This window comes from Arachis hypogaea, chromosome 16 (assembly GCF_003086295.3).
Source record: "Arachis hypogaea cultivar Tifrunner chromosome 16, arahy.Tifrunner.gnm2.J5K5, whole genome shotgun sequence".
Classification (NCBI taxonomy): Eukaryota; Viridiplantae; Streptophyta; class Magnoliopsida; order Fabales; family Fabaceae; genus Arachis; species Arachis hypogaea.
In genome coordinates, this window is record NC_092051.1 from 6,435,140 (window position 1) to 6,447,780 (window position 12,641).

At 36.9% G+C, this 12,641-nt stretch overlaps 1 protein-coding gene across 10 annotated transcripts; it reads right to left on the reverse strand.

Moving 5' to 3' along the window:
• Positions 1-319: 319 nt before the first annotated feature.
• On the reverse strand, positions 320-4,649 carry LOC112756525 (uncharacterized). 10 transcript variants are annotated; one of them, XM_072219688.1, is made up of 8 exons: positions 4,281-4,600; positions 4,113-4,184; positions 2,255-3,009; positions 1,903-2,138; positions 1,612-1,805; positions 1,419-1,511; positions 1,217-1,320; positions 320-837 (listed from the first exon to the last, which is right to left on the reverse strand). In XM_072219688.1, the coding sequence occupies exons 4-7, from the start codon at positions 1,910-1,912 to the stop codon at positions 1,291-1,293; spliced, it is 327 nt and encodes a 108-aa protein (XP_072075789.1). In that variant the 5' UTR covers positions 1,913-2,138; positions 2,255-3,009; positions 4,113-4,184; positions 4,281-4,600; the 3' UTR covers positions 320-837; positions 1,217-1,290. The 10 variants fall into 10 exon arrangements, with proteins under 10 accessions (XP_072075789.1, XP_072075786.1, XP_072075785.1 ...); XM_072219685.1 differs by having other exon boundaries at positions 1,612-1,827; XM_072219684.1 differs by having other exon boundaries at positions 1,612-1,801; positions 2,255-2,633; positions 4,281-4,557.
• Between the last annotated feature and the right edge of the window lie 7,992 nt (positions 4,650-12,641).

A 12,641-nucleotide genomic window follows, 5' to 3' on the forward strand; every position in this document is an offset into this window, starting at 1 on the left:
GCCGAATGAGACGGTCACGATTTGCTTTATATTTACCGACGGTTTCCAAACTGCCGTAATTTATCTCAATATGTCCAAGTTTTCGCACGTTAAAAATCGCTGCTAAATGGTACTATAGTTTCAGTCAAATAGAGGCGGTTTAAAACCGCCGCTAACTTAAGAAAAAAAAAAGGAAATTTGGGTTTTTCAAAAAAACACGCATAACTTATTTAAAATATTATTGAATTATTTTTTAATTTATTTTATATTTTTTATTATTTTAAGAGTGAATATTTTTAATCTTAGAATCTAAACTTGTAGCAAAAATAAAATTGAAATATAAGCAAAACAAAATAATATATCCATCAAAATACGATGAAAATAAATCTCTTTCAAAGAGTTGCTCAGTCTAATTCAGTAAAATGTTTGCTTCAATGCAAAATATCTCCAATCCTAATATTCTTTTTTCACTTTATCATTCCACAAAACTCATCCGATCCCCGCAGCGATGTCTGGTGGCAACTCTTCACCCTGCCTTTGAAACAGATAAATCAGAGCACTCTCCATCGCCTTCATCTTTTTCTTCTCTGCTGCTGCATCATCCTCCATCACCTTCCTCTTCAACTTCTCGCCTTCCAGCTCTGACTGCAGTTCAAGCAGCTTCCTCTGGGTCTCCTCTAGTTGGACTCCGTTTTCAGGCACATGTGAATTTAGACCGAAGAGTTGACTAGGAGTCAGTCCAAAACCCACACCACATACTCTACCCGGCTTCTCTTTTTCGAAAACCTGAGCAATGGAATCATTTTGAGACAACACCCTAGATGACTCATCCTGTTGCTCAATCTCCTCAATTCTTTCCTACAGACACAAATTATCAAATACAATCATTTTGTTGATGGGTCCATCTTATGTCAAGAACACACCAAAAGATAACAACATAGGATGCCAACCACTATAAAAAGAAATAAGGGATAAATGAAACTCAATCATTCGAATTCTACCCCAACTGTTTCTAAATTATATAGAAGTTCAAAATGTCTAGAAACATAACAGGTAAATTTGCAATGATAATTAAAGTAAGCTGAATTAGATATTTTAAAGGTCTCTTGGTCCATTTTGACATAGGGGAGTAAACCATTCATCAAAAAGGTTAAAAAACAAAATAACATAGAGAAGTAAACTATTACCCTATTTGAGGTCATAGCTTTATCGATTAATTATAAGTAGTAGTACTTACACCAATTGCTCTTGCTTCATCATTCATATAGGAGCCATCTTTTTTTTTTGTGCACTGTGATCCATAACTCTCCTCTATCGACTCTTCTCCCCATGTTGTTCCGACTGTATCAACAAAGTTTATGCCATTACCGTATTCAACACAATCAAGGCAACCTTAAGTCGCAGAAATAGTCTAAAGAGTGAATAAAAAAGTAAAGTACCTCTTCTTCCATCCGCCGTGCAAAGCTTTTCAAACCGCCAGTGTGAGTATATAGTTGTTTTGATCGATTCTTTGCATTTTTCCTGCACTTCTCCTATTGGTCCAGTAGAGACAAAGGGCCATTAGAAACTGATTTAAAATGACTCAATGCAACATAAATTGTATTGTTGTGTACCAATGATATACTAGATTACCTTCATCTCAGCTTTGGCACGATAGTCAAGGAACCATCTCCAATACTCTCGATCGATTCCCGGCGGACGATGCTCAATATTTTGTTCAGTCATGAACGTTGGCTCGAAAAAATCATTATACAACCTGAGCCTTGTTTCCTTCCAAAACTTCTCCATAACTTTCAAAATATTTTTCTTAATAGTTCCTTCGCTATCTTCATCAAAGTGGAAAATTTGCTTTACAGATAATAACAATTTGTCAAAAATTGTAAAAATAATCAGATTTATTTCAAAGGGGATATAAACTTTTACCTTGACACATTCGTTATAAACTTTGTCCTTAGTGGTAATCTTACGCCAACTTTCCTCACAGATAGGAAATTTTCCAAAGTAAGATCCTAGCAGACCAAGCACGCCACTCAACAGTCTAGCTTCGTTTCCAATTGCTTGCTTTGCATTGTTGAACCTGAGTATGATCTTTCTACCGTTAGGCCGTTCCATAGCCTACCTTGCGCTTAGTCTTGCCGGCTTGATTGTGCCATCGAAATCTATAAGCCAAATATAATACCTTATGTGTATCCGTAGTGGATAGCATGCGAGAATAAGAGTACATAACATAGAGTCTAAATCATGTTGAACATATAAAAATTATTAAATACGTTACCGATTATCCTGACTTCCCAAAACTCTGTAGTCTTGCGTCCTTTGCGATTCTGAGCTCTAGAATCAACAAAGGAGTAATCAGCTTCTTGATCAACAGAATCTACATAATTAGCATTATCTGCCGAGTTTACATGGCTTGGCTCCAAGTCCTGAATGTTATTTGTGCTCGTTTGTGGAGCAGGCCTTAGTACACTGCGCGGCGGAAGGAACGGGCGTGAAGTTGTAGGGATACTATCACCACTGTCCGGGAGAATTTGAGAGTCATCGCGGTGGGAAGGCGAGATTGGAGGCGGAGCAGTTTGTGGTTGCTGACATCCTGGTCCTAATTTCGGTTTCTTCGTGAAATGACCTTTTCTAGCCATCTTAGAAGATAAAGGGCGCTTGTTTCAACGAAAAAACAAATTAGAATCAAGAAGAGTCAAAGCACATTCATGCTTTTTTGGTGAATTTGTTACAACCGAAATTGAAATATAATTCGTTGACTAATTCATATAGAAAAAACAAGTTTAAATATAGATATAAGATTACAAACATGTGAAACTATAATTTGGAATGAAATCTTTTATTATTTCAATACATCTACTGATTATATATAAATAAGCATTCAACGAGAACAATGCTAGCCAATAATAAAAGTTAGATTCACTTGACATATATATGTTATGTATAGAAGATGAAAAAAAAAGGTATAGATATTAAACTCATCACATCATAGATTGCAAATGCTTTGGTCTCATAACCCAACTTCTCACCTCCCTGAAAGAAGTAAATAATATGCTATTAAAGTAATCACCAACATATAGGGATCATTATTTTAGCATGTTATGGGAATGATTTGCAATACTTTCTGCCTTGCAAAGAAAAACGGCAAGAGTTAGCACAATTTAACACTTTAGTGCCCAAAAATGAAAGAATTAAAATCCAGCTATGTGCATTTATTCTAAACACAAACACACCTGATATGATAAAGTTTACTTGTTCTTGGAGTTATTGTTGTATAAGATACTAGAAGATACATATTGGTTTTTGCATTTTAATGATTTCTTCATTTGACTATGCTATTCAAAGGGATGAATTGATACACTCATCTTATATTACTTGATTTTAGTTATCCATTTAATTCCTATTGGTGTTCCAAAAGTTTTCTTTCTAAATGCTGGGTTGACATATAGTGTAACATTAAATAATTTACAAACAATAATCTATGATCCAGCAATAATGTGCATATCAAAACAAAATCAAAACTAAAGTTGACACATTTAAGAATATACAACTCAATTATTGACCAACTCTTGCAATGTTTTGGTAAAAATAAGACAAAACTATGCTAAATGGCCACGCTGGTGACTGCAAACGGGGATATATGCATTTTTTCTTCTAAATCAAGTTTACTTCTAAAAGAGTAGTGCATTTTAAACTACCAAATCTACTCTAGTATCCCCCTCCGATACACCAACTCCTAAGTCCCACTCCTCTTTTCCCAACTGTACATTTCCTATTCCTCATCATAACATTTCCTACTTCTGCATCAAAATACTCCTTTTGAAGTGCTATTTGCATTTCAATGATACAAATGCTTCAACCCAAGTTAGTAAATACAAAGAGCCGATGTCAAGCTATGAATTATATAACAGGGAAATGCAGAGTAGGGAATATACGCCTTCAAAGGGCATTCTATTGTGTACAATTCTTACCCAGAAGAAAAAAAGTTTACGGTGAAAGGAAACTCCTCTATTTCTTGGCATGTTTCAGCAACAAGTTGACTACAATTAATGAGAATTCCTTTTTTTTCATGGGGTAAAATAAATTTGAAATTTGGCATATGAGAACGGAAAAATGAATTTTACTCCATTACTTACTGTGTTGATTGTTGCTGACCAGGTTGGGACAAGAGAGCTTAACTCAATTTTGCCAGGGATGAAAGCTACTTTCTGCAGTAACAATACAAATTTCATTCATAATAAGAGAACCTACTGTACTCACAGTTTAACATCACCCATTTTATTGAAAGAAAGAGGGATGGTTACTGGAGCAGAGAGGATGGGCCAGAACGCGGAGACACCTGAGCGACCGGCAGCTTCTGGAGACCAGCATGCGACGCGAGCTAAGCAGTCCTCGTTGGAGCGCGAGATGCGAGAGCTTCTATTGGCTGGGGTGGTGCCTTCGTTCAATGTATTCGAGTTAGGGCTGGGGTGTATAAGGATTGAGAAGCGGATGAAGTTACTGCCGCGGACGCTGGGGTATTTCATAAAAGGAGTTCTACTAATTTCACTGGTGTTTAAATTTGGGAAGAACCCAAATCCCTAATTTCGCATTTTAAAGCAAAATTAATAATAATAATCGGAATGATTAATAACATGAGCCATTTGAAAAATAAAAGTTATTAACAATGAAGCAAAATTGTTAGGTTGATATTCTAAATTTTATAATAATAATAATAATAATACAGTACAGGGTTAGTAATAATAATAATAACAATAATATTTACATATCAGCAGCTTTTTTCATTTTTTTTTTCTTTTACTTCAAATTTAACAATTAAATTTAGTTCTCTTTAGCTATTTATTCTTTTAAAATTAGCAATTTATGTTTTGGGTCCAAAACAGATATTCGGACCATCCCTAAATATGGTTATCTCATGTGAAGGACCGAAATTGAAAGCTCAAGCCGGGAGCAGCACAATCAAGTATAAATAAGCTGCTATATTCATTGTGTATCCGTTGTTCCTCTCAAATAAAGACTAATATTGAGAATACATAATTCATTTTTGTATCTATTATTTTCTATTTTCGAAGTATCATCACCAGTATCTACTTAATTTTGCCTACATTTGATTCTTGTAATACAAATTAGCAATTTTTTTATTGGCGTCTTCTAGATGTGTAGCTCATATCATGATCACGAACACTTCCTTCAACTTTATCAGTTTTGGAGTTGGTAAAAGTAGTTCCATTTCCATCAATTATGATAATCTTCAGAGTTAGAAGCACTTTATTAATATCGGGCAAAATGCAACTATGCTATTAGGAAGTGGCAGAATGCTTATTAAGCTCAAATTAACAACACTTACTCTTCTCAAACTCCATATTCCTATGATAAGGATTAAACACAAGACTAGCCATAGATTCAAATTTTTAAACACTAGCGAATGTAATATGTATAAAAGTAGACTCGAGGGCCTTCAATGTGGCACGGAATAGTGATAAATCCAATTCATTAATTATTCACCTCAAAAAAATAACAAATGTACCAATCTTGACTAAATATCACATTCCCTAAGTTCTCCAATATGATAAACTGTCCAACAAGAACAAGCTCTACTAACAATCTGAGAAGTTATAAAGTCACGACAAAATCAATGAACAAGGTTCGGCTTTCCTAGATAACCTGAATTGAAATTTTTCAAATAAACTAAAGCACGTCCTCAAGGATTCAAGTACCGTGTTGTCCACATAGCCAAGTGCCATGCATTCTTCTTTCCAGGAGACACTCCACTGTAAAGAAATTTATTCTCTTCTGGCATTTTATTGAGGTCATAGGACAGCATGAAACCATTTCGTCTGGCAAAATCGGCCTCATCAAAACCATCGGAGGAGACAACATCCTCTTTCTCCATTGAATTTGGAACCACCTCCCCCGGTTCTTCGGATGCCTCTTAGATCTTGGGTCAAGATAACCCTGAGAGTTGTGCATCATATCCAAACACACCCAAAAAAAATGAAGAATTAGAGTGTGAATATAATCCTATTATATTAACATTGTATAGATCATGTCTTTCTTACTGTCCCATAGTCGTTCAAGACCATGTTCTATGAGCTTGAATTCCTCCCGTGATGCAATATCCAGTTCAACGACAAGAGTATTTTCATAGCATGCCTGCACAAAATACCGAAATTAATACTAATAAGAAGAAGAAGAAGAAGGAAAGCACACAGAGACCAATTATCAACCAAAAAGATATTAGGATAACAAGATACTGCCCAAAGGTTTAAGATACTGCTCAGAACTAACTACATAGTTTTTGAAGCCTTTAAGACCCAAGAACAATGCCATACCCCAAGGCTGGATTGAATATGTAATTCTACGCAGCTATGAAGTAAGATTCACTGCTTGTTATATTGAATAACCAAAAGAGAAATTACAATAAACTTCAATAACAAGAAAATGCACAACAAACACTTTAATCTCATGGCTTGATTCAACATATAAGGAAAGTCTCGCAGTCAGAACAATCTATGTGTTGATCTTTTCCTATAATCAATCCACTAATGCCCCTTAGAAAAGATATGTTAGTAATCATTCACAATACTTTATGAATAAAAAAGTCACCGTTTAACTGAATAATTAGGAGCTTTCTTGAGCCTGCTCACATCATACCAATACAAGCAATTTAATTTGAGTAAATTTTAAAACCCACAGATTTGTAGAGGGTAGATACAAGCAGGCACCTTAAAGCAATTAAGTTTCTTCTAGCAAGAGCAAATAGAGTTTATTGTGATTTATAAAATACAATGGGTTATCCATCCTCAATGGTGATTCGGCTTGTTTAATTCTTAACTCAATATGAGATGATCGTTTTGCACGTAAACATAGATAAATGATTCTAATGTAGCAATTTTACAATACAAAGATTAGAATTTAGCTACATAGATAGAGAACTGTTATATACATTAGATAAATACAACAGTAAAATAGGAAGTTTTACTTTTACCTCGTCAAGTATTTTCTGTGAGCACCACGTTTCCATACTTGTTATAAACTCAAACCCAAATTTAGCCCAGTACCTTCGGTCCCATTGAAGCAATTCCTAAAATTTTAACATAACCGCCTGAAATGGGTTTCATTAACGAATATGAAAAGGATTTTGAGAATTAAATTGGGAAGCAGCAATCAAACCCTCATCATTGAAGCTGGCACATGACCAATGGCTCGATAGAGGTGACTGTGTCCAGAGAAGACATCCAGCCATGACTATATACGAGACTCTTTGAACCACAACTGCCTTGCAAAGGATGTTGCGTGGTCCAAAGAAGAGAATGGAGACGCCTCTATCATCTTCTCTGCGAACCAACGGCTTCTGGTAATGAGAAAGAAGTCTCGGCTCTTCAATTTCCCTGATAGGCCACAGACATAGAAAGAATGTACAGGGACAATAAAAAAATGTGATTGTAGGAATATGAGAGGTAACAGTTAAATAAAAGAGCTTTATACGAGATGATAAGTTTTAAAAAATAAAAAATAACTCAATCAATTCAATCTATTGTACAATGATATGACTAGAATACAATCCACTATCTATCATAGGTGAATCATGACAGTAGTATATATGCATGAAATCCCATGAATATGAGTTACATCTATGATGGAGAAAATTATTTTAGGAATGGCGGCCTCATCACAATCTTCAACCCCGTCATTAGTGGATTCCTCTAAAACCTCGTCTCTTGTCAACCACAGGTCTTCGACATCAAATTCAGGCAAGCTAGTCATACAGGAATGGGGGTGAAAGTCGACCTCACAATGTTCATAATCTTCGCCCATGTCAAACAAATCTCTTGGCTTCACATGGACTACTACACTCCATCCGTTGTCCACCTCATCCTCCACGTAGAACATAAGACGCGCCTCAGATGCTATGATGTATGGCTCATCGTCTTCTCGATCACCGGTGTGAATCGGATTGGCAAAATTGACACAAGAGTGGCCCAAAACGTCTTGTCATATGCCTCTGCCCGACGTCGTGTCTGCCAAAAGACACTTGAACAAGACTACAGTGAATTGACCACTGTAATTTAGCTCGATGATGTCTACTAATCTCTCGTAATACGAGACACCGCCAACGGCAACATTGACATCCCGTTTGCTTGCATAACTCCTAGTATCTGAAGTGACATAATCCCGCTATTTTGTGTTTTCATCCCTTCCTCCCTCAAGATGGTTCTGGATTTAAATCCGTTGATGTTGTAAGCTTGAAAGTGTCTAGATTGAGTAAGGGGCCCACAGGCAAGCCACTGCAACTCGTTCGAATGACTGGTGCTTCCAAATGGGACCTATAATTGAACCATTAGAGGCAAGAAAGCATCAAAGGGTAGTGGCACACTGTGATATTAAGGATTACCTCATGCCTGAACCAGTTCGGGAATTCTCTGTGCACCACACTATCTATGTGAGACTGGGACCTTGTTTTATTTCGCAGTTTTCTCTTTGTGATGCCTCTGTACTCACTATGCATACAGATAAATATGTTCATATTCAATACTATGAATACCATATTAGCTCACTGCATAATTTTAGAACTCAGTCTCGACACTTACTCCAAAAATTTCTCTACAGCAATGCAATTGACCAGTACATGATGATGTGCTTGAAGGATTTCAGTTGTTATCAAAGTAAAAAATGAAGCAGTCCCGACCGCCTTTCCAACTTCTGGAAACATGCTGGCAATCTCGCTTGGCAGGACATCGCTTGGCCGATCGTCAACCCGCGTCGGTCGATTGATCCTAGTCTCGACATTATCTAGATATCTTGAACAGAATGTGAGAATCTCTTTGGACAAGTAGCCCTCTGTAATAGATCCCTCCAGTTGTGCCCTATTACGCATGTACTGCTTGAGACGACATAAGTACCTTCGAGAACATAACATATAAAATACTAGATGACAGTTATCATCATAAAACAGGTCGAGAAAGCTTAAGTAGATTTTTACCTCTCAATTGGGTATATCCACTGGTAATGCACTAGGCCACCGAGGCGTGCCTCCTCGACCAAATGCACTGTTAGATGAACCATGACTGTGAAGAAGGAAGGTGGAAATATCATCTCCATGTGGCATAGAGTATGGACCACATGATTCTGAAGGAGAGGAAGTTGATGAGGATCTATGGATTTGCTGCATATTAGTCGAAAAAAGGCTGATAATTGAGCCAACACGGCGAACACTTGGGTGGGCAATATGTGTCTTGATGCAATTGGCAAGAGATGTTCCATTAGAATGTGGCAGTCATGACTCTTCAAACCCGATAACTTGCTGTTTTAAATCAACACAACGAGAGGATGTTGTTAGAGTACCCATCTGAAAAGTCTACATTCTTGATAGTCCTAAGAAAGACATCCTTCTGTGGATTTGACATGGTAAAGACTGCAAAGGGATATTTACCACCTTCAAGTGGCCACATATCATGCCTGATTCCCATCAACTGGAGATCTTTTCGAGCTTTTAGGTGGTCTTTGGATTTACTACTCTCGTTCAACATGGTGAAGACAATATTGTCGCACACATTCTTCTCTATGTGCATCACGTCAAGGTTGTGGCGTAATTCGTTGTTCTCCCAGTATGGGAGATCAAAGAATATACTCCTCTTTTTCCAGAGAGACTCGTCTTGAAACACGGTCTGCTGCCCGTGCCTTCTTTTACCGTCCACCGCTTGCACCTTGCCGCGTGAGACTGGCACACCCTCCAACTGTCTCAAGATATCCCTGTCAGTCAATTTGACAAGTGGGGATCTATCCTCTACCTTTCCATCAAATCTACTCTAGTCCTGTCTATATCTGTGATCGTGATTCAAGAAGCGACGATGACCCATGAAACACCATTTCTGACTGAAGGTGAGTCGCATAGTCTCGGAGTCCAGATTGAACGTGGGGCAAGCTCTCCCACCGTACGTATTCCAGCCAGATAAATTGCCCAATCCAGGAAAATCGCTGATAGTCCACATCAATGCAGCATACATCTTGAATGTATTCTTCTCACTGGCGTCGTACGTATCAACACCGGCCCACAACTGCTTCAACTCATCGATCAGGGGTTGTAGGTAGACATCTATGTCATTGCCAAGCATTTTGAGACCGGAAATAACCATGGAGAGAATAAAGTTAGTTTATTTCATGCAAATCCATGGGGGTAAGTTGTACAGAATAAAAATCACTGGCCATATTGAGTACTTTGAACTGAGGTTTCCATAAGGATTGAAGCCATCACTGGCCACGGCTAAGCAAATACTGCGCGAATCGCCAGAAAAGTCAGGATATCTCCTGTCAAATGCTTTCTAGGCCTCGCCGTCCCTGGGATGCCTCAAAGAACCGTCAAAGTTGGTTCCTCTCTTGTGCCACAACATGTCCACATCTGTCTTGCTGGACATGAATAATCGCTGCAACCGTGGAATCAGAGAAAAGTAGCGGAGAATCTTCGCCGCCTGAGATTTTCCATTCTTCTTGACGACGACGTTGATCCTTACTAAATAATTCTTCCGGGTCTTTTGCTTCCACCTGGATGCTCCATACCATTTGCATCTAGACAGGTCTTGGTCGGAGTCCTAGTATAGCATGCAGTCATTTGGACATGCATCTATCTTCTTGTACTCAATACCAAGCTTCCGTATGATCCTCTTGGCATCGTGCAAGGTCTTCGGAATCTTTGCATGCTGAAAGGCATCCCCCAATAGCTCTAGAATCAAACCGCAAGCCTTGTCGCTCACTCCGCACATGCACTTTATATGGTACAGTCTCACCAGGAAAGACAGCTTCGAGAATCCTAAGCATCCCGGATATAGTTCCTGCTTGCCATCATCAAGCAAGTCATGTAAGGCACGAGCCTCGTAGCTAGGTTTGTCGGACAAGTATGGCAACCCCTCCACACCGTCTCCGACATGTTCATCCATCGAGTCTTCATCATCATCCCCCTGCATTCCCGGGAAGTTGAATGCCTCGTGGACCATGTCACGCATTTGATCACCTGAGTTACAAGTGAGTTCTAATTCTTCTCTGCCGCTAGAGCTCTCATCTACGATCCTCTCACCGTGATGTAACCAAAAAGTATAGTTAGGGGAAAGGATTTCATCAGAAGATGATCATACGTATCCTCTCTAATTTGGAAAAATCGAAACCCACACAAAGGACATTGGCAATGTATCATCCCATCGGATGATGCATTGGCAAATGCAAAGTCAAGGAATTTATTCAAACCATCCCTATATTCTGCACTACCTCGTGGCTTTTTAATCCAGTCCTTATCAATATCGGCTTTAATGAAATAGCACAAACAAATGAATAAACAGTAAATAAGGACATGGATATAAAAAAAACGGAGCCAAAATGGGCTATGTTAGAAGAACCAATCACAGTTTATCATAATTATGAAATGGGAGACTAATATATGAGTTAAACTAAACAATTTAATACAAGCAAAACCATGTAGGGAGCGACAGAACAACTCAAATCGCAAACAGAAATATTTTATTATTGCATCCAGGATAACAAATAGCACACGAAATGTATAGGGGAGGAGGCTTACTCATTGCAAAATTCTGTACTTTCTAAAAAAATACTGGTAGAAAGAATTCTTGGTTCCAAGTCCAAAAAATGAAAAGATAAAAAAAAGCTTCCTTAAAAAATGAGAAAGAAAGCAGGAATAAATGTTAGAATTAAAAAATAGTTATAACAAGAAATATAACTAAACAATCAAAATAGAATAGTATAGAATAGAATCTTCGAAATATCTTTAAAAAAAAAAGAAAACAATTGTAAAAGTTAGATTAAGAAAATAATTAAATCAGAAAATGTAACTAAACCATTATAACAGATAAGAAATAGAATCTTGAAATTGTGGATATTTTATTTTAGATATGCTTCTAAGAAAGTCGTATTATAGTTTCCAAATATAGTCTTCTACTGTGTAGGTGCAAATAATTGGTCCAGTGAAAAAGAGCATAAAAAATAGGAATAAAAAAGGCAGGACTATGAGTGCAATATTTTCATTACTTAGAAAAAAAAAGGAAATACGAACAAGAAAATTTAAACTTTAAAATCTCTTTTATGAGAAATAACATAAAAAATGGCATGGCTATGAATGCATGAAACCAGACCTTGTTACAGATGGACATAGTAAATTGAATTATTGGGTTTCCTTTATTTGGATTTGAGCCATGGAATGCAGATGCTTTAACAATAATAATTAAAGTAGTAACGATGAAGCATATAATTGAGTTCGGTGGAAATATTGACTTCATTTGCAATGAAACAAGAAACTGTATTAACTAAAAAAGAATAAGAAAGAGAAAACTTTCGTCATGCAAAGAAATTGAAATCATTTAAATAAATGTTGAATTAAATTAAACACGCAAAGTATATTATATGGAAAAGTATAGGGTACCAACATATTATCTGCCAACTTATTGCCAATAATAATTAATTATTATATTTTAAACACATATATAAAGAGACACATCTAGAAAATATATCTATAAAGACACTTCTATTAAACACAGCCATAAAAAAAATATTTTTATTAGACACATCCATAAAGACACTTTCATTAAACACATTTATAAATAAGAGTTGGCAAAAGTTGACAGAAATGCTGTTAGTAATGTAGTGGGAGTGATATTATATAC

What these genes read in the sequence shown, in the direction of transcription:
- LOC112756525 (XM_072219684.1), bottom strand. Translation starts at nt 4,502, where the DNA reads ATGAAATACCCCAGCGTCCGCGGCAGTAACTTCATCCGCTTCTCAATC. An exon ending in GGTCAGCAACAATCAACACA is followed by an intron (nt 2,634 to 4,112) that starts GTAAGTAATGGA and finishes CGTTGAAACAAG; the next exon opens with CGCCCTTTATCTTCTAAGAT. An exon ending in TTGGGAAGTCAGGATAATCG is followed by an intron (nt 2,139 to 2,254) that starts GTAACGTATTTA and finishes TTTGGCTTATAG; the next exon opens with ATTTCGATGGCACAATCAAG.